Here is a 24814-nt window from a genome sequence, read left to right on the forward strand (position 1 = left end):
CAGGAAAGACATTTATCTGAGTGTAATTATTACAGCCTTGGCCAATTTTTATTTTACTTTACAACACGCTCCTTCAGTTTCCAATGGGGGATTGTTTTTGGTTTTTAATGATGTTTGATGTTTTTAATGATTTTTGGTTTATTTGATGTTTAATAGTTTGATTACTGAAAAATAGTGCTAGGTATAGCTCGGATAAGGTAGTTTTGGGATATAATGCAAATATGAACACAATTTAACACCGCTTAATATATTTTCGTCGTCGTTTTTTCGTCGTAGTTTTCTGCGTCTTCTCAGCGTCGTCTCTCGTTTTCAACTCCTCGCTTTTCACCTCTCCGTGAATCTCATTTCCTCTTCACAACTGACTTGTGGTGTGTTCGGCTGAACAGTGATGCCAGACCCATTCCACACCAATATGTTGTGGTCTGTGGAATACCGTACGTTTTGCGTTAGAGCCTATCTCGTGCGACGAGATTTCCTTTCGTTTGAGGTTCAGTAGTGCCCCCGCGGCCGTGTTCCGGATCGAAATCGCTTTCTTTCGTTTGATAACACCGAGGCGGTAAATTCGAAAACAGTCTCAAGTATGATCTCATTTCTAAAAGCCGTCTATAAGATCTGAATAGGATTATATTAGTTGACTTGCAAGATAAGAAATCATCTAATTTAGAACACGAGAGAACGCTATAGTCGAGTTCACTGACTATCTGATACCTTTTACTCAGCAAGAGGAAATGCGAAGAAGAAATTTCAACACTGACCGTTTTTGGCGGTTTGTGGGCGTTAGAGTGGGCGTGGCAAAAACATTTTTGGCAAATCGATAGAAATGTACAAAACTAATTTAAAAAAAAGGAAAAAATATCAAAACATTTTTCAAAAGTGTGGGCTTTGGGCGGTTTGTGGGCATTAGAGTGGGTGTGGAAAACAGTTTTTCTGAAACTCTATATACATTAACAACACTAATACAAAAATATCCTGATCCTGATCCTGATCAAGAATATATATGTATATGTGCTTTATATGGTCGGAACCGCTTTCTTCTGCCTGTTACATACTTTTCAACGAATCTAGTATACCCTTTTATACCCTTTTGCGAAAGAAAAAAAAAAACTAAAGTCTGGCGGAACATACACCGCTATTTCGCAGTTCATCTTCTATGCTACAGACGACAGTTCAGCTTCGATAGTCATCGCGGACGGTTCTGCCTTTCTTGTGACCTCCCAAGTAAGTAACAATTCAATCAGCCAAAGTAATCTTTAACACTTTATTAAGCGTTCTTATTTTCTTATAACACAACTAACCCTAAAATCATCTCTCTCCAAGAAAGCCATTAAGTTTATACCGAATTAGCAAAACCTCATCTTTGTTTGCGTAACCTTAGCATGGGCACATATGTACATCCATGCTAAATTTCGATAAAACAAATGAAATTGCTATGTACATAAATCTTATTTTTGAAAAAAAAGCTTCATCATCCACTGTGACGTATAAGCCAGCGACAAATTACAGATAGGGAGCACTTCCCCATTACTATATACATATATATATGTTTAGCTCGCAAAACAAAATCATTAGACAGTAATATACCTATTTATAACATAAAATAAGAAAAAATAAAAGTAAACAAAGAAGGTCGAACTTGGACCCTAAAGATAAGCAACAGCTGTCTCAGAATTAGAAAGTGTAATCACTTAAACATATGTGGGAAAATAAATTGCGTATACGAAATAATAAATACAAAAAAAAAGTTGCTAGGTCTTTCCATAAATTCAAGGTACAATTGGAACTCTCATAATAAAAGTCTGTAATACTCACTGTCCAAATTATTAAATGTTTATCAAAGTATGAGTAAATATATAAGATCCACTGCAGTTATGGCTGATACCCATCCTGTAGCTTATAATTAATATATATTACTGTACATTTTAGCCAATGGTCTTACATTCATCTCAAAAGCAGTCGAAAAGTGATCGTAACACTAAACATGCAAAAAGTATGTTTTGGTTTCCTCATATATGGATTTCTACTGTCACTGTCATTTGGATATGGTAATAAAAAAGTTTGCTGTTGTTAGTTAATCTTTATCAGTTTTAATCTTATCTTTAATCTTAATCAGTTTTCGGATGTTAGGGCTTGCAAAGTGCGTTGAAAGAAATAATAACCACACAAATTGCAAACATTATTTTAATATTTTTTTTTAAATTGTAGAAATATTCAAAAGATTTTCAAGCTGTGGCGTCAATGAGAACTGTGCAAAGCTGAAAGAATGCCCAACCTTGAATATCTTTCTGCAATCGGTGGAACTCAGCTATTCCCGAGAACAAATATTACGGAATAGACAATGTGGTTATAATAAATACTGCTGCCCAAAAAAAGGTAAAGTGCCAAATGAAAGCCTTAAGTCTTCGTTTCTAATTTCAAACTTTATCAGGCTATCGACCCAATGAGCAATGCATCATGCTTGATGAGTGCCTTCAGTTGAATGGCCAAACAGGGACGATGGCTGTTGTGGAATCATTTATAAACCGCATATGTGATATAAATCTGTCACAGAAAGACTTGCTCAAAAGAATCTACGTATACTGTCAAGGACAAGGTCCACAGTACAGTCCTTGCAAATCCGATGAGATGTGTCAAAGCATCGAAAGCTGCGGCACTTTGTCGCGCATTCTGCGATCCCATAATTCTGAAAAGGCCATTGAAATAAAAAAGGAAAGGCGATGTGGCAGAAATACTTACTGCTGCCCAAAGCAGGGTAAGAACTACAAAAGCTTTTCACTTTACCGCTTTCTAATCCAAACCATTAACAGTATATCCAGAGTGTCACCCCAATGAAAAATGCATCCGTTTGAACAAGTGCCATGAGATCAATAATATTTCAAAGCGACATGGGCCCAATTCGGTTCGTGACAGATTGTGTGCTATCGATACCAGAAAGAAAGATTTCGGGAAGCGCTTCTACACGTGCTGCCCTGAACCAGGTAACGTTCTGCCATCTTCCTGTGGACAAGCCCCTCTAGCCGACCGAATGGCATATGGCAGAGTGGCTCAGCAAAACCAATATCCTTGGATGGCCATGCTTATCTACGAGAACCGGAAACTTCCATATCCAAACAGCAAGTCCATCTGTGGGGGCTCGCTGATCAACTCACGCTACGTGGTGACCGCTGCCCACTGTGTGGTCAAGGGTAAGAGTGTGGACTACGACTTGGTGCTCAGGAGAGTGCGGCTGGGCGAGCATGACACCACAACCAATCCAGATTGCAAATTTGATGGACGACACTGCGCTGCTCCGTTTGTGGAGATCGACGTGGGGTCTTTCAATGTCCATGAAGCCTACTTTAACACCTCGAGGTTTGATAGCGATATCGCCTTGATTCGCCTTAAAGTGCCAGTTCGGTGGGTATTCCTTTATTAAGGATTCATCTGCCCATTATGAAGTAAGCTTTATATTCCTTTAGGTATACCAGAGAAGTTCAACCGATTTGTGTGCCAAAAGCCCCTATCCCCTTAATAGATAAACCATTGGAAATCGCCGGTTGGGGCAAAATGAAAAACGAACTACCTAGTCCGGTGTTGTTGCACAACACAATTTGGGAAAGCTTGTACTACTGCCAAGGAATGATGTCGGAGTTCCTCACGAAATCACAAATCTGCGCTGGTAGTCCCAGCGGAAAAGATGCCTGTATGGGCGATTCCGGAGGTCCTTTGATGGTAACCCTTGGACATGGCAACGGGGAATTCGTATATCTGGCCGGTATCATTTCATATGGATATGGGCCTTGTGGAGGAGGGAGATCTTCAGGTGCCTACACAAAGACTGGAGCGTTTTTCAATTGGATAGAAACAAACTTGAAGCCTTAGTTTATTATATGGGACCACATAACAAACAAGGTTTTGTTTATTATGTGTATTTTATTTACATATATAAGATAATTATTAAAAATTCAAAGAATGAGGCACGATAGCCAAGTATGCACGCAGATATAACCATTATGTTTTATTTTCATTCTGAACCAAAACAATAAATATAATCTACTTACTGATTTTGAATGGTTTGTCGCGTAAGGAAGTTACCAAGTTTTTGTGAAGTTGACAGTGCACTGAGTTCTCTAATGCATTGATAGATAATCGGAGAAACAGAGGCGATAATGATTAAATTTACAATTGGGATTATCGTGTGGCACAACAAATAGGCTTTGCCACCAAAATACCATCAGACCGAATCAAAACAAAGCATTCATCAAAGTACGGCGAGAATGGAAAAAGCGAGGAGGAAAATACAAAATGGAAAAATGGGCAGGGAAAAGTGGAAAAATTAAGATGGGAAGTGCTCGAGCAAACCACGGTCCTAAGACAAAAGATTTACAATATCGCTGGGGAAGATTTAAAGGTGATTTCCAAAGATATATATTGTGCCTGAGCAGCGATAAATAAACACAATTCTTTGACTATTTTTATTTCGGCCTCTTCTATTTTCCTAGCTTTTTCTTTTTTTTTTGCTCAATTTCTCGGTTTTTTTCTCGGCCGTTGCAACTATAACTCAATAGAAAAGTGGCTGCCATTGAAGAGATCTGTGGACGGGGGACGGATTTTCCACTAAAAGTGTCACATTAACGAATTGTTCAGCTCGACGAAAGCTAATTTATGCCCCCTCCCCTAATCGCTGGCCAGGTAAAATAGAATTTATTTGATTTTCCTCCCCGCCCCATGCGAACTAAGCCTTTCACAAACACTCTTCTTCACATATTGAGCGGAAAATCGCGTTAGAAAACTCACCAAAATCCAAAGGGGGGCGTGGCCTGCGGCAGCGTCCTTCTGCCTTAGAGAACCGCCAATGTCGTCTAATGGCGTGGCGCCTCTAAAAATAGGAACCACTCGAGAGCCCCTCGGCCACTTAGCCACTCAGCCACTCAAAACGCAGCAGCATCCGCACTCCGAGAGGATCGCGAGCACATCTGGGGGCCCACGATATTATCTTCTTGGATATTGTCACCAAATGTGCTGCGATTGCCACGGAAGGCGGTACTCTCGCCAATCGGTTTAAATATTTTTTCAAAAATTCGGAGGTTCTTCAAAAATCATCAACAAAGCGTAATGCTTCGTGTGTGAAAAATACGCAACACGAAATTTTAAACAAGGCTCTATTTAAAAAGCAGTCAGACTTTCGAGTGCGGTGCTTGGTTTAGTTATTATAACATCCTTCAAGTGAAGCTACTAGTGTATTACAAAGTGCAGTTAGAGCTAGTTAATGTACCTAAAAAAGAGCTTCAGCAACGTTAAAATATTGTAATCAACCAATGACGGAAAAATAACTGAAAAATCGAAATATAACCAAGTAAAATCTGCAACTTGTTGAACGAGCTCAATTCTTGTGAAAAACATAATAAAATCCAAGTGAAGTGACCCAGCAATGACCAAGTACAATAGTGGCAGTAGTGAAATGCCAGCGGCTCACTCCATCAAGCAGGAGTACAACAATGGCTATGGTCAGCAGCCACATTCTGGATACGGATTCAGTGCCTATAGCCAGCAGAATCAGATATCCCATTCCGGCCAGAATCCACACCAGACTCTGCAGCATTTCTTCAGTCGCTTCAATGCCGTCGGGGATGCGACTGCGGGAGCTGGTGGAGCAACTTCTATCTCCGCCAACGGATCGGGTTCATCCTGCAACTACAGTCACGCAAATCATCATCCGGCGGAGCTGGACAAGCCACTGGGCATGAATATGACCCCATCGCCCATCTACACCACCGACTACGATGACGAGAACAGCAGTCTCAGCTCCGAGGAGCACGTCCTGGCGCCGCTCGTCTGCTCCTCCGCCCAATCCTCCAGGCCGTGCCTCACGTGGGCGTGCAAGGCGTGCAAGAAGAAGAGCGTCACCGTGGACCGTCGGAAAGCGGCCACCATGAGGGAGCGCCGGCGACTGCGGAAGGTAGGGATCCTACTCCAATATCCAATATTTTAGATATATCATTCTGAGGTATTTCCTTCAAATGTCAAAAGCGTACTGTAGTAACCAAAGTACAAGTACTACTTCGAGTGCTACAAACCAATTAAAGGAAGATTCTTATGTCCAATCAAAGGTTGTAGGGAATATTTTTATTTCAAACGAACAATATTCTTTTACAAAACACATTTTATCTGTGTAAAAAATAAGTAGACATGCAATGCATTCTTAAAAACTGAATGCATGTAAATGAGGAACATAAAACTGCTCAGGATGGAAAGTTGTAATGTGGGGGCTTTCATATTAAGATACCTCTATGAACAGAGATCATGTATCCTTTTATCATCAGCAAGTGTGTATCTTTTTTCATCCTTCTTGTCATCAGCAAGCTTGTCACATACTTGCTGTTAATCCTCAGTAGATCTTAAAATAGATCACAGCACGATTTGCAATTCCCCAGCGCTTGAGGACTGCAACTTTGTAGTAATGTCATTAGGTTGGCGGGCAGCCCGCAAATTAACACATCGCCACCAGGGAGGATCCATTGACATAAAACGCAGAAAGGGAAACCACCCAACATGCGTGAAACATAAACATTTGCCAAGACCAAGAGTTAAACAGCGGCATTTATGAGTTCGACGGTCGTAAAAGTTTTGGATGAACCACACGTATTTATAGCTCCACATAGAGACATTAGTGAAATGGGGGGGAAATGGGATGGGCAGGAGGGGCTGGCTGTCATAAAGAGACAGACGACGGGCGAACGGTTTAATTGTTGAAAATTTAATGCTCTATTTAATTTAAAATATGTTTTATTAAAGAGCCACTTAAAGGGGAACACGCCTGGTGGTGTTGTGCGTATGTATCTTTATGGCGCTCGCCTAATGGATTTCCATGATTTCAACGATGGCCATTAATTGATTATTATCATTCTGTTCACATTCTAGGTTAACGAGGCCTTTGAGATCCTCAAGCGACGCACATCATCCAATCCCAACCAGCGCCTGCCGAAGGTCGAGATATTGCGCAATGCCATCGAGTATATCGAGAGCCTGGAGGATCTGCTACAGGTAAGAATCACATCAATTACGAAATAGAATAGATTCTTATTTTATCGGAATTATAGGAATCCAATCCCACACGCGATGGCGACAACCTGGCGCCCAGTTTGAGTGGCAAAAGCTGCCAGTCCGATTATCTGGTAAGTTTTCCGCTGAACGCCAATTAATATTAAGCCCAGTAGTATATCGGGTTGGTATATCGTTCCGTTCCGCAATTATTTTCTCGTAAAATTCTCATGCATGAGCAGCGCTTTCGTACATTTTTCTTTGGCGACGCGCACATTCATCAAAATCTCAGGGTCTGCTCCGTCGCAATGGCGAACATGAAAATAGAATATACATACGTATACTTATTCGGATCCCCGAAAGAGTCAGTCCCAACCCATCCCAACCCATCCCAACTCATCCCAACCCAACCCAACAAATCCCATTCGATCCCATATCTGTTGTATTTGCTGACCGGAATTTATGCGCTCGCTGACGTGCTATTTAATAATATCCTCATCTGTGAATCACATTCACATTATGAGTTATGATCGGGAAAGTTTGCCCACTTCTTGGGGGGAGCAGCAAACAGCTCCAAACTCCAATGACAAAAACATGAAACGAAAAAAAAATAGAGGACAAATAGCCGGAGAATTTACGGTGGCAGGGAAAAAAGGGTCGTTGTCTGCGTTTAGTGAAAGGCAATAAATAAATTTTCTTTTTATAAGCCCGAAATCGGAAATCGTGTTGTAAATTAATTACAACAAATTCATTGGAGCAGGAATCGGAATATTCAACCCCATGTTTGGTGGATGGCGACGATCGCTTTTCTCTTTCATAATAGTTTTCCCTGCGACGTGGAACAAAAACCGATGTGGCAGTTGACAAATTGCACAGGAAAAACATGACAAGATCTCGGGGTGTTCTTCTTCGAAAGGTGTTGCAAGATATGGGGTCTAGATGGTGGGGGAGGGGGGACGCCCGAAAAGTGGGGCAACGGGAGCGGGTTGTACATGCATACGTACTCCCAAATGACAGGGCAACAAATTGTCAACAATTATGCAAAAATTTTTGCCATCATCTTCAACGCCCTCCTTTTATTTTGTGTTTTTTTCGTTCATTTTTTTCATTTGCCTTTCGGGTTGGCCTGCGTTGAGTAATTTCCATGCAGTTTGCTTAAGTTTTGCACATTTTTAATGTACAAATTTGTTAATTTACCATAAAACTTTGCGTATTTGTATGTTGACTGCGCCCCCATCCCCATTGGCAGATATTAATGTGCGGCCATAGTTTGATTAAAAACTGGCATTGCGCCAAACGTGCAGACATTCAAATGCATCTCAGACCCTGGCAATCCATCCATCCCATCCATATCCATTCATTTGGAGCCTGTGTATTTATAAACCCCGGCGATTTAAGTAGCAGATTTCCTTTTGAACTGCTACCAACAACGCCAGCAAATGTGCACGCTGAGTTTCCCCATAAATTTCCTTATCGCCGCCAATAAAGTGTATGGTACTTGCGATATACACGGCGAAGTGCCAGGCCGTCTATCAGTCAAGTTTCTACGTAATATTGATAGCCACAATCGCTGAAGTGCTCAGATATAGCTTTTGGGTGCAAGTGACTCACGGAGAGATTTGGGTAACTTGGGTGCAAACTATTTATTGATAAATGTTTGCTGACAGTGAGTCAGGATTGATCGGATTCCCTACCATTCGGCTCGGTTAACGACTATTATCAGCTGTAGATATGCTACTGACCACTCTTGTTATTTTCAAATTTATAGCTTTATAGCTCCACTATGAGATAGGCAAATATTTTCTGCGAATTGAAAGCAGTTTGAAATGATTTGTAAATTACTGATAAGAAGCAATTTTGTTGAGAGAAGTGTTTATAGCCATTTCTTGGAATGAATTAATTTCACACATAATTTAAACAATTTTTATTACTCATCAACACTATGTCATCTTAGATGTTTATGTCATCATAGATGATTTGAATCTTATTGCTATCAAGAAGTAGCCACCATCAACATTTATTTCGATGATGTCACCCAAATGGATTATGAGCTTTTACGACTGACCGCAGAACGCATACAGAAGTGGCAATTTTTCCAAAGTCTGTTTACTATATTAAGAGCATATTTCATGCCACAAACTCATGCGGCAGCTTGTGGCTAACAAATCGCATAATGCCGCATATCCGTTACATGCACACAGATCGGTGGAGAACTTCTGAGGGGAGCGCGCCAAAAAGCGGCTTAAAATCTTTACGCAATCCGAGAATCGGAATGCCCAAGTGATAAGTGGCATTTCATTCAGATACAACGCATGATATATGCTCAAAAAATAAAATACACCGAAATGCCATGCAGACATGCAAACAAGTACACAGAGAAAAGTTGGTCTTGTCTAAAAATACTTTCTTTCAAAATGCTTCTTAAATTGAGAATTTGTGTTCAATATGTAGTATTATCTTGTCATTGCAAAGCCTTCGTTGCTGCTAACCTAGATGTGCTATTTCTGTGTAATTTCTCCCAGTGCATTCGCTTGCTGACTGTGGCATATCGAGCGCAGGCTGTCAGTAAACGCTTGGAAAATGATAAATCGCTTTATAAAAGTGCAGTGTGAGTTCATCTGCTCCCGTTCAGTTTAGTTCACTTCACTCGGCCTGAGTTCTGCTCTGTTGTTCTGCTACTCCGTAGTTTTTTGTCCGTCTTTGTTGCTAAATATAAACATGGGAATACGGGTATGGGATGCCCTGTATTTGGCGATCCTTGCAGACGAAGTGACGGCACTTTGGATGCACCAGATGCGGATTTGGGGTGGATTGGGGGGCAGGCTGCAGGCAAGGAACCCACCCAGAAGTGGCAATTATAATTTGCTTAGCATCGGCGTTATAGCGCGTAGTTTTTCTAATGAAATCCCGACCGAATCTCCGGATGCCTTGTCGTCTGCGTATGCGAAAATTAATTTAATTGCCCCTAAGTGTGGTGCACACAATGCCCCACAATGGCGGTGGTGCTGGTGGGGCAGACAATGGGGCAGTGGACGTGTGGCACTGGCAGTGGTTCAATGCATTTTAATTGGCCTGTGGAATCTCTTTACTGGCATAAATTTTGGCTTAATCTCGTCATTAGACGGCATTCTGTATGGCACTTGTTGGCCAAGTTGACAGGACCGGAGCAAACTTGACGTTGTCATTTCGCCGACGACACTTTTCTGTAATTTATTGTTTTCCCAATTTCGCCTGAGGCCAACTAAAAGATTTTCCATTTTGAATTTCTTTATGTTTGTCTCTTTGCAGAGCTCTTATGCTGGCGCTTACCTAGAAGATAAACTCAGTTTCTACAACAAACACATGGAGAAATATGGTCAGTTTACAGGTAAAAAAACAAGTAATTTAATATTTAAAATATTTATATAAAATATATTTGTTTAGACTTTGATGGCAATGCCAATGGCTCCAGTTTGGACTGCCTAAATCTGATTGTTCAGAGCATCAACAAGAGCACCACGAGTCCCATTCAACACAAGGCCACGCCCTCCGCTGCAGATTCCCAGTCGCCGCCCACATCCGGAGCAAGTGCACCCACTTCGCTGCACGTGAACTTCAAGCGGAAATGCAGCACTTAGCATTAAGTATCAACACCCTAGGCAATTGTAAAGCTACTTTTAAGAGGATACACGAGATACCCAGTGACCCGGAATAGGCCTTAAATTATTATGTATAGCATTAGCACTTAATTAAATGGTAATGGTAATTAAAAACGACTAGAGTCTTGTGTCACTTAATCCAGCTCCAGTTTGCGAAAGGAACCGCTCATCCCGTCCAGCTCGCCATTGGCCCAGGCACTGGCCAAACCGACGCGCAGCTTCTCATTGGTGCCGTACTGGGCATCCTTGGCCAGGTAATCCTTGCTGTCCAGCAGCTTCTGGCGCCAATGATCGACTGCCTCCGCATGGTAGCCGTTGGTGCCGCCATACTCGATGGTCATCGCATCTCTGGGCAGATGCTGGTACAGATCCTCCGACTTTTTGTGGACCACAAACTGGGTGGAACATCAGGGAGGTTAATGCACAGTCTTTAAGCTTTTTAAACATTTTGACTCACCTTGAAGGGCAGCTTGGAGGGTAAAAACTTGGTCACGAAATTGAAAATGGTTTGGCCCTCCTTGCGCATATTGATCATGTGAATCTCCACGAAACGCAGTGGTATGCACTGGTCCACCAGCGCGAAAGCCTTCTTCAGCAGGAAGGGATCGTACTGCACCATCTGCTCCATGGTCACATCTCTGGCATCCACCACCCAAACGAGGCCGGCAATCGAGGCATTGTCGCACTCCAGCGCCAGTAGTTCCAGCATGATGAAGACCAGTTTGAAGGCCTCGCGGGGACTCGACTTCTTTGGATCGATGTTTCGAAACTGCGAAATGATAACCCTTGGGCCCTCGGAACTCACAGGTCGCAAGGGAATCACATGGATGCTGTTGATTGGAAAAACAAATGAGCTCATGTATCTTTGTTTTCTAAAATTAGTGCTTGCAAACGATTAAGTAATGTCGAACGCATTACTTCGAAGTAGTCCCATTTCATAACACGCAAATAATGTTCAGTGCGTAATGTCCGCAGATAGTGAATAAATTATTTTTGATAAAGTTCATGCCGTTTGTTACGTTTGACACCACTGATTAGAAAGGTACAGGGTATTCCAAATCGAACTACCTTTATATTAAAATAGGAAAACACTTGACTAACCCTCTTTGCAGCTGGGTGAGCAGCGCCTCGTCCACCTGTCGAGATCCCAGAACCTCCGGGAACACACTGCGCAGGGAGTAGTAGTTGTCGAATCGCCGTTTGGTCTCCTCCTGGCTGAAACGGCAGCGCCGCAGGAAGGCCAGGATGAGCTGCTCATCGGTGGGTGCCTTGAGGTGCGGCGACTTGGTAATCCATGTCTGAATGGAGGCTATAATCTCCGATCGCTGGGCCTGCTCCTCGTTGCACTCGCTCTTGGCCAGAGCGGCCAGCTTGGGGTCGAGGGTTCTCAGGGTGGTGGTCGCCATTCTGGCGCTCGGCTCACTGGTAACTGAATGCCAAAACCACTGGCGCGCTGCCATGGTTCGTGGTGGTATTGGCATTTGCGGCAGAGGCAGAGGCAGCGGCGCTATCTAATCGGGGCAACACCTTGTAAACTAGCTGGAACGGCAACCCGAGACCCGAAACCCGTCGGCGGCAGTCAGTTAGATATAGATACACGAGTGCATAGATAGGTGATAAGTGGGTGCTATCTTTAATTGATCGACTACAGCGGCGTGTGGAATGTTTGGAATGGATAAACGCGATTGAGGGCGGTTGCCAGGTTTCCTGCTTCCGGGACTAGTATCAATCCCAGTTGAGGCGACGGAATGAGCCACTGGCTCCGAATTCCGCCTCATACGTGGCTATTTCGCCGTGCCGCAGCTCCTCAATGGTGCCGTAGTTGCAGTCCTGCTCGAAGTAACCACGGTAGCTGTTCAACAGGTCCTCCATGTAGGCCACACATTCGCCCATGTGCCCATTGGTGCCGCCATACTCCTCCGGCAGCGACTCCTTGCCAATGTGCTCGATCAGCTCCTCGCTGTTCTTCAGAACGCGAATCTGCAATGGGATAAACATATCTAGCTTTGATTGGTAATGTTCTTAGATGACTTGCTGATAGAGTTGCTAGTACCCACCGGATAGTTGACTTGCATGCTCAGCACATTGTACAGAAACATGACGGTACCCTGAATATCCTTGGGCATGTTTATGATGTACATCTCCTTCACTTTCAGGGGACTGCAATTGTAGAGCCAGTTCCACCATTTGCGAAACAGAACCCTATCGAATCGGCGCATCTTATCCGAGTTGACGCCCTCGAGGTCGATGATCTCGCAGATGCCCGCCAGGGAGGCGTAGTCGTTCTCCAGCGCAATCACCTCCATGGCCATCGAGGAGAAGTGATAGATCTCCCGCAGCATGTACAGATTGGGATCGAAGTGGCCAAAACGGGCTATGAACATGGCAGTGCGACTATCGCCCTTCGGCATATCCGGATAGAGGCAAATGCTGAATGGAAAACCAGTGACTTGGGTTACATGACAAACTGCAAATGATGCTATGAGATGAGCTCACCCCATGCGGTTGATGTCCAGCAGTCTTTGTGTCACACAGCGGTTATTCATGATCTCCGGAAATAGATTGTAGTGGGTGAAGTAGCGATCGATCCGCCGCTTGGTCTCCTCCAAGCTGTAACGGCAGCGTCTCAGGAAGGCGATCAGGAAGTCCACATCCGTGCGGGCACGCAGATGCGGCTGCTGGCGTATCCACACGCGCAGGATGATGATGTCCTGCTGGATCCGGTCGGGCGTCTCGTTCACCTCCTGCTCGGCCAACTTGGCCAGTGTCGGCGAGAGCGGACGTCGCATTTTGGTAACGGCTATGCGCTGTTTGATCGCCCACTTGGCCCATCTCATTTGCCTATCCATGCCATGCTCCCCCATCTGGTGGTGGGTGGCCCCTAATCTAATCTTATCGCGGCGGCGAATCGGATTGGAAATATACGATTGCTGCATGGGCTCTGCTTATCTTTTGTAACTTGCACTTTTTTCCAGCTCCGAAAAGTGGGATTGGGATATGTAGTACGTACTATGTATGTTTGGGAGAGAGTGACATGTACTGTGGATGGGAAAAATAGCGCACATCCGGCGTCTGACTGCGGAGATCTCTTAAGTGCCCTTCTCGTGCACATTTGGGAAATGCATGCAGATGCACTGGGAATAAATGTTATCAGGAGAAGGAAGGAGAAAAAAGAAGGCCTTAAAATAATAACTGATAACCATGCAATATGTAATCTAATATTTCAAAAATTTACTATGTTCTGTTAATAAAAATCCAAATAAATCCTATTATAGCATGGATCTTTCCACTTCAGCCTTTAAAGACTTGAGTTTCTCCCCGTTTTGGCCAGTGTAGGAGTACTCACTTTTGAAATGCGATCTGCGTTTAATGCCCGAAATAAATCTAACGCTAAATGGTATCCAGTTCGCTGGTCGTCCGTGCTGTGAGCATTCAATTTGAGCATTCAATTTGAGTGCCTGTCAGAGGGCATTACACACCGACATCCCGACATCCCGACATCCAGACATCCCGGGTAGGTGGCGATGTGCTGTTGGAGTTGACATGGAACACCTACGGCCGGGCAAATTGCTGTGACATGGCGCTGTCAGCTGCTGACAAGCCGGAGAACTGAAGATCTGGGGATCTGGGTATCTGTAGATCTGTGAATATCGTGCAACTGGCGATCTGGGCTCCCAGGAAGCGGATCATCTTCCCACTCCGCCAATAACTCATAACACATTATGGCTATGGGACTCGGGACTTGGGACTGGGACTCGGGACTCGAGAGGCTTTGGAGTGAGTATACTTCCAGTGGAGGCTGTGCTTTGATCTTGCTGATGACAGGGCAGCGCGTGTAAATTCCCTTTGCAGCCAGCTCATTGCTCATGACGCAAACATATCGTTGCCATATTAATAATGAGCCTCATTAACAGCTCGCTGCACTGCATCATGGCACTCGACACATTGCCCAATGTAGCCACTACTTTCCTGGGGGAAAAAGGGTGAGGTTGAGGTTGTGGGGAGGGGGCATGTAATTGACAGCCTCATTGCTGATAAGTGTATTTTGTTGTAAGCACTTTAAATACCAAACCCTTGGAAGGCATATGCTGCACTTGACGCAAGTGATGGATGCCTCAAGAAATCGCTGAGAGTCTTGCCACAAAAGGGTAGGGTATTAATAACCAAGAGATCGCCTTACTGACGGCTCAATCAGTCTGCAAAAGGACCTTTGTACTCACGAGCTGTCCTTAAATACGTACATTCAAAAATGTATTTTTAATTATAGCCCATTTTTAATATACAAAAACATATTCTTAATCATAAGCATTTCTGTGTGGTTACTACTTACTATTGACAAAAATAGTTAATAAAATGTGAATAATCGTTTCATATATATAATCCAAACAAAACGAAAGTGCATTGCAACAGTCATATGGGTTTATAAGCGTTTCATGTTTTAATTTATAGACTTACATAAAACGCCCCATTTTGTGCGCCAAGTGCGAGCGAGGGAGAGAAAGTGGAAAAGGCGGGGAAAATGGGAAAATGCATTTGCTTGGCGCTCAATTGACAAACATATTTATAGAGCATATTGAACAAATAGACCAGACACCGCAGCGCTAGCCTAAAGATAATATTCGGTTGGCCGTATAAGTTCCCGCTCGACTGCCAGTTGTCACTCAACTTGATCCGAGATATGTTTCTATATACTATACTCTATATGCATGGAACAACATGCACGGCGTTTGTACTTTGCCGTTCCCCATGCACCGAAAAAAAAAGAAAGGAAAATTAAACGGCCAATGAAATTTCATTGTAAACAGACGCGTTCCGGCAAATTGAGCAGCTTAAACAAATTTCCGCTGTCTCCGCAGATCGGGCATTACATCCTGGCACTCAGATGCCCATCTCCCCATCTCCTCGCTTTTATTATCCTGCTCATCCTGTTGCGCGCAATTTATTGGCTTCCGTTGCGCCGCTGTCACTTGAGCCTCAATTGGTCCTCTGGGCAGCGGCAGCGGCAGCTGGACCCGCTCCCCCACTCCCCTGGCCTAGTTTAAATTACTATATGCTATATAGCTGGGTTCCGGGAAGGGAACCTCATTTGTAGAGCACCGTGTGCCAGGAGCGCGGCGGCAGCCGGAGTTGGATCGCTCCACGCTGGCTATCATCGAGGGCCACGTCCACCGGCAGGTTCTGGCTGCAAGATTACGGATTCGGATCTTAGAATATGTGTGATAAAAGTCGCGGAGTCGCAGGGCCTCCATTAGAGGCATTCACATAAGTGAATCGCAACGTTGGCGGCAATTAAGTTGACGCACTTAAGCGGCACCGTCGCAGATGCAACTCGAAATAGAAGTGCGCGAAGCACTTGGAAATTATTTGGAAGTTGAGTATGTTACTTTTCTATAGTTTAAACTATTTTCAAAAGAAAACAGATCTAAATTCCAAAGGAACTCGATTTGGATTCGATTAGGAATATTATTGCGAGTTCAACAAGGTATGACAATATATATTTGGATCAGTAAAATGTATATTTTGGATAAAAAGCGTATTACTTATGAACGGAAAACCAGGAATACGACTCTGGCATAAAATCAATATCTATGAAGCGTTTTTTCATCACAACTTGGCTAAAAATAGTCATATAACCAAAATAATAACTGGTTTTTACAGCTAATAACCAATGCCAACAATTCGCATTACTTTTTCATGAAGTTAGAAAAAAAAATGTTTTGACTCAATTTTCGCATTTTTTATAAGGGATAACACCACAAAATTTTGCAAAAAATTTTCGAAAATTTTTTTTTTATTTTGAATGAAGTTTTTTGCGAAGTTTGAAAAAATAGTTTTTTGACTCAATTTTCGCATTTTTTGTAAGGGGTAACATCACAAAATTTTAAAAAAACTTTCAAAAATATGTTTTTTTCCATTTTATATGCCAATTGATTGGAAATGTAATTCTGAGCCTAACAAGATATGACACACCACATTTCGAGCATTATTTTCAAGGTTTTGTCCAACTTTCAAACGGAAATTGGAATAAAAAACTCAAAATTTAGACCCCTTCCTCGAGTGCACTTACCCATTGTAGATAATCAACGCCACACTGCCGTCTGGTCGCTGGAAGCCCACAGCACTCAGCTGGGTGAAGGGATTGAGCTGGTTCTCGATCCGCGTCTCGATGCGCACCGAATCCGGCGGCAGGAACTTGGAGAAGTGGCCAATGGCATAGAAGATCGGCTGTTTGTACATCTCAGCCCGACTCGTGGCATTCACAATGATCGGTGCGTCCACGTAGTTCTTGACGTAGTTCGGGCCACCCTGTTCGTCCAGCACGAGATTCCAATCCAGCCAGCCATTGAAGTGGTGCGTCAGGTCCTGGGTATAGGCCCTCATGTAGCTCTCGCCGCGCTGCCAACTGCCCAGCTCGGGACCATGGGTCTGCCAGGGCTTATCCCCGATGCAGGACTCCGTATTCAGTAGCAGCTTGTTGGGCATATCCGTGTGCGCCTGGTCAATGAGCTGTGGACCGATCAGCTCATCCCAGTACCAGTGCACAGCTAGGCCATCCAAGTAGGACAGCGAATTGCTGCGGGAGGAGCGCATCTGCAGGATTGCATAAATAGTATTAATATTTCATAGATTTTTCTGCTTTCCGCATACCTTACGGAACCACACTGGGTAGGTGTACCGCTGGTCGTCGTTGCCGAAGATGAGCACCTTGCTCTCCGCCGAGCTCCTGATGGTCGGGCCCAGATTGTCGTTCAGCCAGATAGCCTGGTCGAGAAAATGTCGACATGCTTAATAGCCAGAAACGTGATCGATGGCCAGTGGCCAATTTTAAATGGCTCATACCTGCTGCCAGGGCGTCCAGCCCATGCTCATGAAGTGTACAAAAAAGAAGCCAATGACGCCGTTTAACGGCTCATTGCCAGTGGATATGGCCCAAATCGGCATATTTTTAGCCCGCATCAGTTCGAGAAATCTGCAGAAACAGCACATTCCTCATAAATGCTAAAAGAAATGAAATGGCCGGTGTAGTCGTCTCACTTGAGGTGGTAGAGGGCCCACGTTTGATAATACTCCGATTTCAGCTGCCCGAATCCCGTCCAGCGTCCATTGCTCTTCATCCAGGTGGGTGCACTCCACGCGGCGCCCATGATCTTCAGCTCATCAATTTTGGCAATTGTCTTCAGGCGCTTCAGCTGCTCCACCTTCTGCAGATCCCGCGGATCCAGTTCGGTGAAGTTACTCAATTTCAGATCATTACGAGGCGATTCATTATATGCCCAGGGTTCCATATCAAAGTCGGAACCTCCAATGGACATGCGAATGGTGTTGTATCCAATTCCAACCGGATGGAAATAGGACCTGCAAAGGGAATAGTTGATTATTTATGTTTTTTTTTGCATAAGAGCCAACTCACCTATAGACATGATCCTGTAGTTCTGCGGGCAGTTCGTTGAGTAAGTACGATACTGTTCCCGTGAAGGCACCGCCAAAAATGGAGACGTTCTGAAAACGCTGCTCTCGTTTCACCGATATGCGATATGTCCTAATGCTGGCATTAATAACTGGAATTGTATAAAAGTTCCTTGAGCATTTAGTTTTTATGGAGGATTTTATGGAGTGTTTTAGTTACACAGGCTTTGGGGAATATTGGCCAACTGCAACCAGGCTCGCTCCTGATCCACCACAATCGCATCTGCCTTGAAGTTCTCATCGGTGAACTGTTTGTCATCTATTGATATGGGTTTTCCCTTCGAAAGATCCCCTGTTGTCTTCTTGAAGCGTAGGCCATCCTGCAAATTAATACAAATATTTGCATATAATTTATTAAAAATTAATATTTAATTTCGATGCTCACACTCTTTATTGCTCATTTTAGAACTAATCGAATTTAAATTCGTTTCCCTAATCAATAAAGCCACAGCAGATAAGCAAACTATTCCAAACCGACACTGAATTAAATTTAATCTGTATAATTGACCTCGGACTGTAGCTATTGTTGTGGCCGCGACTGCAGGCAATCCTGCTGACTCACTCACCTTGCTGGAGCTAATCACCACAATCTGCGAGGTGTCCGTGAGCTGCGGCTGCTCCAGATAGTCGCAGTAGGTGCTGTTGCACACACACACGCTGCCATGGCTCGTTTCGCGCAGATCGCAGGGCAACTGCCAGTCGCCGTTGGCACCTGCAATGCATTGCATTTAAGCCGCCCAGGTGGGCATGAATCCACTGTATACTCACTCACTCACTTACTCACTCACCTGCTGAGATTGCGATCAGTGCCAAAAGAAAGCCAAGCGAAGGTGTCTTCATATCTGCAACTCGGAGCGGAGACAATGCGACCAGCTCGAAGGCGCGTCCACAACTGAGCTGTGGAACGAGAGTGGAATGCCCGCCTTCGAATGATCAAGCAACCGAATTTCACTCAATTTGATGTTTATTTATTTTCCAAATCCACTTGACCCGGCGCTCAGCTGTTGATTTGATAAAGCCGCCGGACCGGCAAATACTCGTAGTAGCTATAGTATAGTCGCCAGTAAGGGGATCCCACTTGGAAATCCGCTCACGCAATCGAAAGTAAAAGTTATGCAAGCCCAACAAAAAGTAATAAAACCAGATATCACCATGTATTCAGCATTTTAAACTTATACATTTTTAATTCGCTTTAATCTTATAAATTACAATGTAACTTCGTAGTTTCAGTTGAAGTATGTAAGGTAAATCTAAAGTGTACTTGTGGTTGCATATCGCTGTATTTCGCTGTCTGATTTTGCGGATGACATTCCGAACCAACTAAGATTTTTTAGGGCATACATGGCTTTGAGATACTTCAGTACTTCGTCGTTGCGCCATTCAGACTGGTTGTTCCGGCAGTTGGGGCAATCTGATTCGCTTGGAAACTGAATCTTTGGGAATTTCGGATCCTCTGTAGAATCGCCGGCCAACAGTTTGTTGACATAGTTATGGGCTTCCCAGAGCCACAATATCTGCTCATCATTATTGCTCACATTGCCAATTGGTCGGAGCTTCTTGAACTCACCCAACTTCATATCACACTCCCTGCAGCTCATGAAGAATCGCACATATCCGAGAAACACCAACAACACGGATCGGGGCTTTAGCTTTTCCGACTCCACACTCAGATAATGGAACAGCAGCCACAGGGAGCAGTTGAAGCCGCGCAAAAGAGGACGAGATGCAATGCAACCAACGAATTGCTTGCCATCAAACTCGTAATCCTTCACTGATTTCAGCAGCAAGTCCTTGAATCCAACGCCAGACAGTTGCTTTTTCGCTCGCAGCGAATAATAAAGTCCTGCCAGCTTTTCCTGTGCCTCGGTTTTCAAGGGACTTGAGTTGTATATCAGCCTCACGAAATTCCGCAAAACAACTAGTTTTGTACCGACAAAGTGCGAAGTTCTGGAGAGCTCCACGTTCAGGATTTGATTGATAGCCCGTTCCAGATCGGCTCGATAGATGCGAGTTGGATGTTGCGCGTGTTGCTCGAATATCTGGTACCTTAGCACTTCACTTATGTTGGCCACTGCGGTCTTGGGCAATGGTTTCTGCGGCTTTCGGTCGACGAAGATCAAGAATTGCTTAATGGCCGCCACATACGCCTTGCTGTTATCCATTTCGGGTGTAAGAAATAGCAGCTTGCGAGCTCTATTTACCACAACCAGCAAATTGGGAACTGGCGAAATGCCGAATTTGTTGTAAATATCATGATCATCGAATATGCGCACAACGACCTCCTTGTAGGGCAGCAACTCCAGAAGGGTGTTCCTTCCGATCACCGAAACTACTGGATTATCCGCATTGCAATCGTCCTGGGAGGCGTACTTCTCCTCCATCGAATTGCCCGTTTCCAGATGCGGAAGAAAGTGATTTAGGCACATTTGATACACAAATACAACGTACTCAACGTGCTTGTGGTTTTCGAATATATGCGTCACATTGTCCTGCGGCTTGAACATTTTGAAGTAACTCAAATTTTGAAGATTTAGTGCCAGCTTCGACTCTATTTCCTTGGGATTTCGATTAGTGATCTCGATGCCCAGATCTTCTGGCACTCGCTTGTAACTTGGTGGAAAATAGCGTAGTGTTGGCGTTTTGCGAATGCTGAAGCTGCCACAAATCTTGTCGTTCTCATCCTTTCCACAATCCAGTACATGGACCTTCAGCACTCGGCGCCACTTGTAAAGTTTACGAGATACATTCCTAAATGCTGGTATAAAGCGCTGACTATCCTCACAGAATCCGTTGAAGAAGTGCACCAGTTTCCCAGACGTTGGTTCACTTAGCGCGGATTCAAATGATGCAACATCCAGCAGCTGCACATTGTCATCCGGATTGAAAAGTAGCTCGGAGAGTGCGGCGGAAAAGATCAGGATGCACAAGAGCAGTGGAGTGGAGTTTGGAGTCATCATAGAAAGATACACGTTCCGCCAGTGGTTAACTGCTACTGATGGATCAGATATTTAGGTGTGATTTGATTCGGTTGCAAAAGCAAATCAAATGCGTGTAAATTGCAATTTTCACTTAAGCTAGTTATCTTACTAATATTAAACAAAAAGGTGGGCATTTATATATTTCATTGGTTTTTCTTTTCAAAAATAATACTTTCAACTGTACAGCAAAGTGTGAATGGACTTGGCCGGCACATTAACCACGAACTGACCCCGAATACTGTCCACCAAAGTGATGTCCAGATCGGCGCGTCCACTATTGAAGAGAACGGCGGCGATTTTGTTGTCCGGTCGCAGGAATGCCACGGAGTCCAGATTAACATTACTTGGCACGGCATCTATGCGCACCGATCCCTCCGGAACCAACTTGGAGAAGTGGCCAATGGCATAGAACATGGGCTGCTTGTAGAACTCCTCGAAGGCTGAAGGAAAATCAGATCATTAATCAAAACTGAATAAACTGTGCTGTTAATATAGCCCACTTGTAGTGTTGACAATCACTGGTGCGTCCACCGTGTTGTCCACGTAGTTGGGACCGCCCATCTCGTCCAGACAAATGTTCCAGTCGATCCAGCCGTGGAAGCCCAGCTTGATGTTGGACAGGTAATCCCGGGCATACTTCTCGGCCCGCTCCCAGCTGCCCAGCAGTGGAGCAGCTGCCTGCCAGGGCTTGTCCCCGATGCAGGACTCGGACACAATCAGAATCTTGTCGGGGGCATATTCCGTGGTCTGTTCGATAAAGCTGTTGCCAAATATCTCATCCCAATACCAGTGCAGCGATAATCCGTTCAGATAATCAATCGAGTTTGGTCGAGTGCGGTTCATCTGGGGCAAAAATGCGCGATAAGTAATGTGAACTTTGTAGTTTAAGTGCTGCTAATTTGTTCATGCAACTACTTACCATTTTGAACCAATGGGGAAAGGAATAGCGTTGGTCGTCGTTGCCAAACAGAATGATGTCCTTGAACTCGGAGTTACGGATCGTGGGACCCAGATGATCGTTCAGCCAAATGGCCTGCGTCCATGGCGTCCATCCCAAGCTCATGAACTTAACGAAGTACATGAAGAAGATGCCATTCAAGGGCTCATTGCCCGTGGAAATGGCCCAAATGGGAATGCCATTGGCCTCCATAAGTCTCAGCCAACGCAGGTGGTAATCGGCCCAGGTCTGGTAGTAGGCACGCTTGAGACGTCCAAATCCTGTCCAGCGGTTGTTGGTCTTCATCCAGGGCGGGGAGCTCCAGGCGGCTCCTTTGACCAGCAGATTCTTCACGCCGGACACCTCGATGAGTCGCTTGATCTGCGCCACTCGCTTCACATCGTGCGCATTCAGCTCATCCATATCGGATAGCAAGGTGTCGCCCTCCTCCTCGGCATAGGACCAGGGTTCCAGGTCAAAGTCACAGCCACCAATGGACACGCGCATGAGATTGAAGCCCAGTCCATCCTCGCCGTAATAGGACTTGTACAGATGGTCAGCCAGTTCCGAACGCTTGAAGTTGTCCACCAGGTACTCCACAGCGCCGGTGTAGCTGCCGCCGAAACCAACCATCTTCTGGTGGGTCTTACTTCTGTCCAATCGCAGGCTCACCGTGCGCGTTATGGAGCTCTCCCGGGACTCCAAGGTGAAAGCATCGGCCACCAGCTTATCGAGCAGACGCGACAGGATAGTTGCATTCGCAGAGTCCTGCGTGGGTTCCACATAGTCCTGCACGGTAATCTTCTCCTGCTTGCCGAACTTGTCACTGGTTGTGGCGAAGCGCAGTCCCTGCTTGGAACTGGAGATCAGGAACCAATCATTGTCGTCCGTCAGGACGGGAGTCTCCAGATAGTCACAGTAGTCCGCCGTGCAGACGCACACTTTGCCATGTTGTTCGTCCTTCAGTTTGCAGGGGATCGTTTCAGATTGGCCACCTGCAGGTCCAGTTTTATTAATACCTTCGGTTTATGAGCTCGATTTATGGCCACTTACCAATTGCCGATACCAGCAGCACTGCCAGCACCAGGATTCCTCTGCTGGCGAACATTTTTCCCGTTGACCGTTCACTTGGAACGCTGCCACCTGACTGACACCTGCGAGTTTGGAAAACACGACTGGAGGTATTTGCTGGTAATCTCACCACTTGAGGCTCACTTAAAGACATTGGAGCAGGAAGTTTGCCTGATAAGAGCATTTGGCGATTATGTTTCTGGCTAATAGGGCCATAATCTGGGTTTTTTGTATCTGTCGTATCATCATGATCATCACCCAGCCCTTGATTTTAACTTTTCGCTCTAGTTTCGGGGAGTTGGGGAAGTTTGGTTCATTCCCTAGTAGAATCTCGTTCGGCAAACAACTCTTTCTAGAGTTTCAAAATTTTCCAAATTCCCAAAATACTTGCCCAAAAAAGCCATCAAACATGTCGTGTAACAGATCTTTTGGTATGAAATCATCGAGCTTAAACCACTTTTGTAGTTTATCATTACATTTTGAGTAGGACCTGGACCTGGAGCCTACAATCTGCCCAGCACCTTTGGCTTCAAGAACTGCGACAATCGCATGCAGCGCAGTCCACAGTTCTCGTTCGGCAGATCCTCGAGGGCGTGCAACAGTTCCAGGAAAGTGGAAACAGGACCTGGCCCAGCAGCCTATCACCTGGGCAAGACTACGCGATTTGGACGTCCTGCAGCCGAGGAGTACACCGTTTATCGTCGTCGTTAGTGGGTGTAGGAATATGTTTAATATATAGATGGCTTAGATAAAAGTATTTAAATTCTTTTTCTTATCAACTGGCTGTGGTCAAGACTGGTTCGGTTATCTAATCGAATAAATGGAAATATTTACCCGATTAGCTTAATCGTTGTACTAAGGCCAAGGGGGCGTAGATTAGCGCCTGATAATGGGAAATTTGCAGAACAGGTGTGTTGTGTGCTTATCAAGTTTGTGGGTCAATTATTACCTTCAGCTATCGTCTATTTGGTCACGGATTAGCAGATTTTATTTGGTGAGCAATTACTCGGTTATTTGTGCCACACGTAGCCTATAAATAGGTCAATATCAACGGTTGGCTGCCACACTCCCCCCCCATTTACAAAATCAATTTCCAGCATAAAGAGCGAGGAATTCATCACGAATTGGTTGGGGCCAAATTTAAACGGAAAAAAGGAGATGCAATGAAGTGGAAAATGTGACTAAAGGCTAAAAGTCCATAGCCTGCTTATCGGGGCCGAGGCGAAACACTCGTTTTGCCGGCTCTTTAAACCGGCAGCTTCAATCTCCATCTCACCACACTTTCCATCACCAAGGGGAGTGCTAATAATAAAGAATCCCATGTCATGGCAAAAGCTTTAAAGCCAAGTGTGTGCCGTGTTAACAAAAAAACTATTACCAGTTCAATACGAAATTTGTTATGTGCAACCCATAAATGCTCTTTCTTTTTTTATAACTAAGAAATCTTTAAACCACTTCGCACATAGCACATATAGAATCTATAGAGCTTGGCTGCTTCAGTTTAGTGGAAATGTTTTGGAAAAAGCCACATACCCTCCCGGAGGTCACCATCGTGGCCATGTTGAACACAAACAGCATAGGATGGCCTGGAGTGGGATCCATCTGGTTGATGGGTTGATGGGTGGTAACTTGGTAACTGGCTAACTGGCTGCTCACTCGGCTGCTCACTCTCGGTTCGGCTCGGTTCGTCTGGGGTGTCAATAAAA

At 44.5% G+C, this 24814-nt stretch overlaps 8 protein-coding genes across 10 annotated transcripts; 3 read left to right on the top strand and 5 right to left on the bottom strand.

Moving 5' to 3' along the window:
* Positions 1-532: 532 nt before the first annotated feature.
* LOC122620570 (spaetzle-processing enzyme-like) lies at positions 533-4001 on the top strand. 2 transcript variants are annotated; one of them, XM_043798091.1, is made up of 7 exons: positions 533-578; positions 1141-1218; positions 1924-2042; positions 2203-2370; positions 2426-2749; positions 2805-3393; positions 3465-4001. In XM_043798091.1, the coding sequence occupies exons 3-7, from the start codon at positions 1979-1981 to the stop codon at positions 3856-3858; spliced, it is 1539 nt and encodes a 512-aa protein (XP_043654026.1). In that variant the 5' UTR covers positions 533-578; positions 1141-1218; positions 1924-1978; the 3' UTR covers positions 3859-4001. The 2 variants fall into 2 exon arrangements, with proteins under 2 accessions (XP_043654026.1, XP_043654025.1); XM_043798090.1 differs by having other exon boundaries at positions 552-578; positions 3456-3998.
* A 1005-nt stretch (positions 4002-5006) lies between these two features.
* On the top strand, positions 5007-10768 carry LOC122620684 (myogenic-determination protein). Of its 2 annotated transcripts, none has more exons than XM_043798275.1 (5): positions 5007-5935; positions 6898-7020; positions 7077-7151; positions 10306-10384; positions 10441-10768. In XM_043798275.1, exons 1-5 carry the CDS (start codon positions 5408-5410, stop codon positions 10632-10634), a joined length of 999 nt encoding a protein of 332 aa, XP_043654210.1. In that variant the 5' UTR covers positions 5007-5407; the 3' UTR covers positions 10635-10768. The 2 variants fall into 2 exon arrangements, with proteins under 2 accessions (XP_043654210.1, XP_043654212.1); XM_043798277.1 differs by having other exon boundaries at positions 10306-10372.
* On the bottom strand, positions 10652-12136 carry LOC122620683 (alpha-tocopherol transfer protein-like). Its single transcript, XM_043798274.1, has 3 exons — positions 11757-12136; positions 11113-11485; positions 10652-11050 (listed from the first exon to the last, which is right to left on the bottom strand). Exons 1-3 carry the CDS (start codon positions 12134-12136, stop codon positions 10790-10792), a joined length of 1014 nt encoding a protein of 337 aa, XP_043654209.1. The 3' UTR covers positions 10652-10789.
* A 230-nt stretch (positions 12137-12366) lies between these two features.
* Positions 12367-14788, bottom strand: LOC122620682 (alpha-tocopherol transfer protein-like). The gene is made up of 3 exons (XM_043798273.1): positions 13152-14788; positions 12713-13085; positions 12367-12635 (listed from the first exon to the last, which is right to left on the bottom strand). The coding sequence occupies exons 1-3, from the start codon at positions 13589-13591 to the stop codon at positions 12381-12383; spliced, it is 1068 nt and encodes a 355-aa protein (XP_043654208.1). The 5' UTR covers positions 13592-14788; the 3' UTR covers positions 12367-12380.
* A 158-nt stretch (positions 14789-14946) lies between these two features.
* LOC122620681 (lysosomal acid glucosylceramidase) lies at positions 14947-19003 on the bottom strand. The gene is made up of 9 exons (XM_043798272.1): positions 18911-19003; positions 18689-18834; positions 18283-18442; positions 18067-18214; positions 17691-18011; positions 17496-17625; positions 17304-17417; positions 16723-17246; positions 14947-15837 (listed from the first exon to the last, which is right to left on the bottom strand). Exons 1-9 carry the CDS (start codon positions 18960-18962, stop codon positions 15738-15740), a joined length of 1695 nt encoding a protein of 564 aa, XP_043654207.1. The 5' UTR covers positions 18963-19003; the 3' UTR covers positions 14947-15737.
* A 311-nt stretch (positions 19004-19314) lies between these two features.
* On the bottom strand, positions 19315-21103 carry LOC122619902 (sulfhydryl oxidase 2). Its single transcript, XM_043797112.1, has one exon. It carries the CDS (start codon positions 21077-21079, stop codon positions 19373-19375), a length of 1707 nt encoding a protein of 568 aa, XP_043653047.1. The 5' UTR covers positions 21080-21103; the 3' UTR covers positions 19315-19372.
* A 130-nt stretch (positions 21104-21233) lies between these two features.
* LOC122619903 (lysosomal acid glucosylceramidase) lies at positions 21234-23211 on the bottom strand. The gene is made up of 4 exons (XM_043797114.1): positions 23091-23211; positions 22020-23032; positions 21601-21943; positions 21234-21540 (listed from the first exon to the last, which is right to left on the bottom strand). The coding sequence occupies exons 1-4, from the start codon at positions 23143-23145 to the stop codon at positions 21275-21277; spliced, it is 1677 nt and encodes a 558-aa protein (XP_043653049.1). The 5' UTR covers positions 23146-23211; the 3' UTR covers positions 21234-21274.
* Positions 23212-23381: 170 nt separating this feature from the next.
* LOC122621561 (outer dense fiber protein 3-like protein 2) lies at positions 23382-23865 on the top strand. Its single transcript, XM_043799469.1, has 2 exons — positions 23382-23539; positions 23596-23865. Exons 1-2 carry the CDS (start codon positions 23518-23520, stop codon positions 23817-23819), a joined length of 246 nt encoding a protein of 81 aa, XP_043655404.1. The 5' UTR covers positions 23382-23517; the 3' UTR covers positions 23820-23865.
* The last annotated feature ends 949 nt before the right edge of the window (positions 23866-24814 follow it).

The sequence above is a fragment of the Drosophila teissieri genome, chromosome 3R (genome assembly GCF_016746235.2).
Source record: "Drosophila teissieri strain GT53w chromosome 3R, Prin_Dtei_1.1, whole genome shotgun sequence".
Taxonomy (NCBI): domain Eukaryota; kingdom Metazoa; phylum Arthropoda; class Insecta; order Diptera; family Drosophilidae; genus Drosophila; species Drosophila teissieri.

Excerpts from the sequence above, each read along its gene's own strand:
- LOC122620570 (XM_043798090.1), top strand. The coding sequence starts at position 1,979 with ATGCAAAAAGTATGTTTTGGTTTCCTCATATATGGATTTCTACTGTCA. Across the intron at positions 2,750-2,804 it reads TTACTGCTGCCCAAAGCAGG|TATATCCAGAGTGTCACCCC; the intron begins GTAAGAACTACA and ends AACCATTAACAG. Across the intron at positions 3,394-3,455 it reads CGCCTTAAAGTGCCAGTTCG|GTATACCAGAGAAGTTCAAC; the intron begins GTGGGTATTCCT and ends ATATTCCTTTAG.
- LOC122620684 (XM_043798275.1), top strand. The coding sequence starts at position 5,408 with ATGACCAAGTACAATAGTGGCAGTAGTGAAATGCCAGCGGCTCACTCC. Across the intron at positions 7,021-7,076 it reads GCCTGGAGGATCTGCTACAG|GAATCCAATCCCACACGCGA; the intron begins GTAAGAATCACA and ends TCGGAATTATAG. Across the intron at positions 10,385-10,440 it reads GAAATATGGTCAGTTTACAG|ACTTTGATGGCAATGCCAAT; the intron begins GTAAAAAAACAA and ends ATATTTGTTTAG.
- LOC122620683 (XM_043798274.1), bottom strand. The coding sequence starts at position 12,136 with ATGCCAATACCACCACGAACCATGGCAGCGCGCCAGTGGTTTTGGCAT. Across the intron at positions 11,486-11,756 it reads CTCACCCAGCTGCAAAGAGG|CATCCATGTGATTCCCTTGC; the intron begins GTTAGTCAAGTG and ends TCCAATCAACAG. Across the intron at positions 11,051-11,112 it reads CCTCCAAGCTGCCCTTCAAG|TTTGTGGTCCACAAAAAGTC; the intron begins GTGAGTCAAAAT and ends TGTTCCACCCAG.
- LOC122620682 (XM_043798273.1), bottom strand. The coding sequence starts at position 13,591 with ATGCAGCAATCGTATATTTCCAATCCGATTCGCCGCCGCGATAAGATT. Across the intron at positions 13,086-13,151 it reads CTGGACATCAACCGCATGGG|CATTTGCCTCTATCCGGATA; the intron begins GTGAGCTCATCT and ends TTTTCCATTCAG. Across the intron at positions 12,636-12,712 it reads GCATGCAAGTCAACTATCCG|ATTCGCGTTCTGAAGAACAG; the intron begins GTGGGTACTAGC and ends ATCCCATTGCAG.
- LOC122620681 (XM_043798272.1), bottom strand. The coding sequence starts at position 18,962 with ATGAAGACACCTTCGCTTGGCTTTCTTTTGGCACTGATCGCAATCTCA. Across the intron at positions 18,835-18,910 it reads ACTGATCGCAATCTCAGCAG|GTGCCAACGGCGACTGGCAG; the intron begins GTGAGTGAGTAA and ends AATGCATTGCAG. Across the intron at positions 17,626-17,690 it reads TGGGCCCTCTACCACCTCAA|ATTTCTCGAACTGATGCGGG; the intron begins GTGAGACGACTA and ends CTGTTTCTGCAG.
- LOC122619902 (XM_043797112.1), bottom strand. The coding sequence starts at position 21,079 with ATGATGACTCCAAACTCCACTCCACTGCTCTTGTGCATCCTGATCTTT.
- LOC122619903 (XM_043797114.1), bottom strand. The coding sequence starts at position 23,145 with ATGTTCGCCAGCAGAGGAATCCTGGTGCTGGCAGTGCTGCTGGTATCG. Across the intron at positions 21,944-22,019 it reads TTCCCCATTGGTTCAAAATG|ATGAACCGCACTCGACCAAA; the intron begins GTAAGTAGTTGC and ends TTTTTGCCCCAG. Across the intron at positions 21,541-21,600 it reads AGTGATTGTCAACACTACAA|CCTTCGAGGAGTTCTACAAG; the intron begins GTGGGCTATATT and ends ATTTTCCTTCAG.
- LOC122621561 (XM_043799469.1), top strand. The coding sequence starts at position 23,518 with ATGTCGTGTAACAGATCTTTTG. Across the intron at positions 23,540-23,595 it reads GTCGTGTAACAGATCTTTTG|GACCTGGACCTGGAGCCTAC; the intron begins GTATGAAATCAT and ends CATTTTGAGTAG.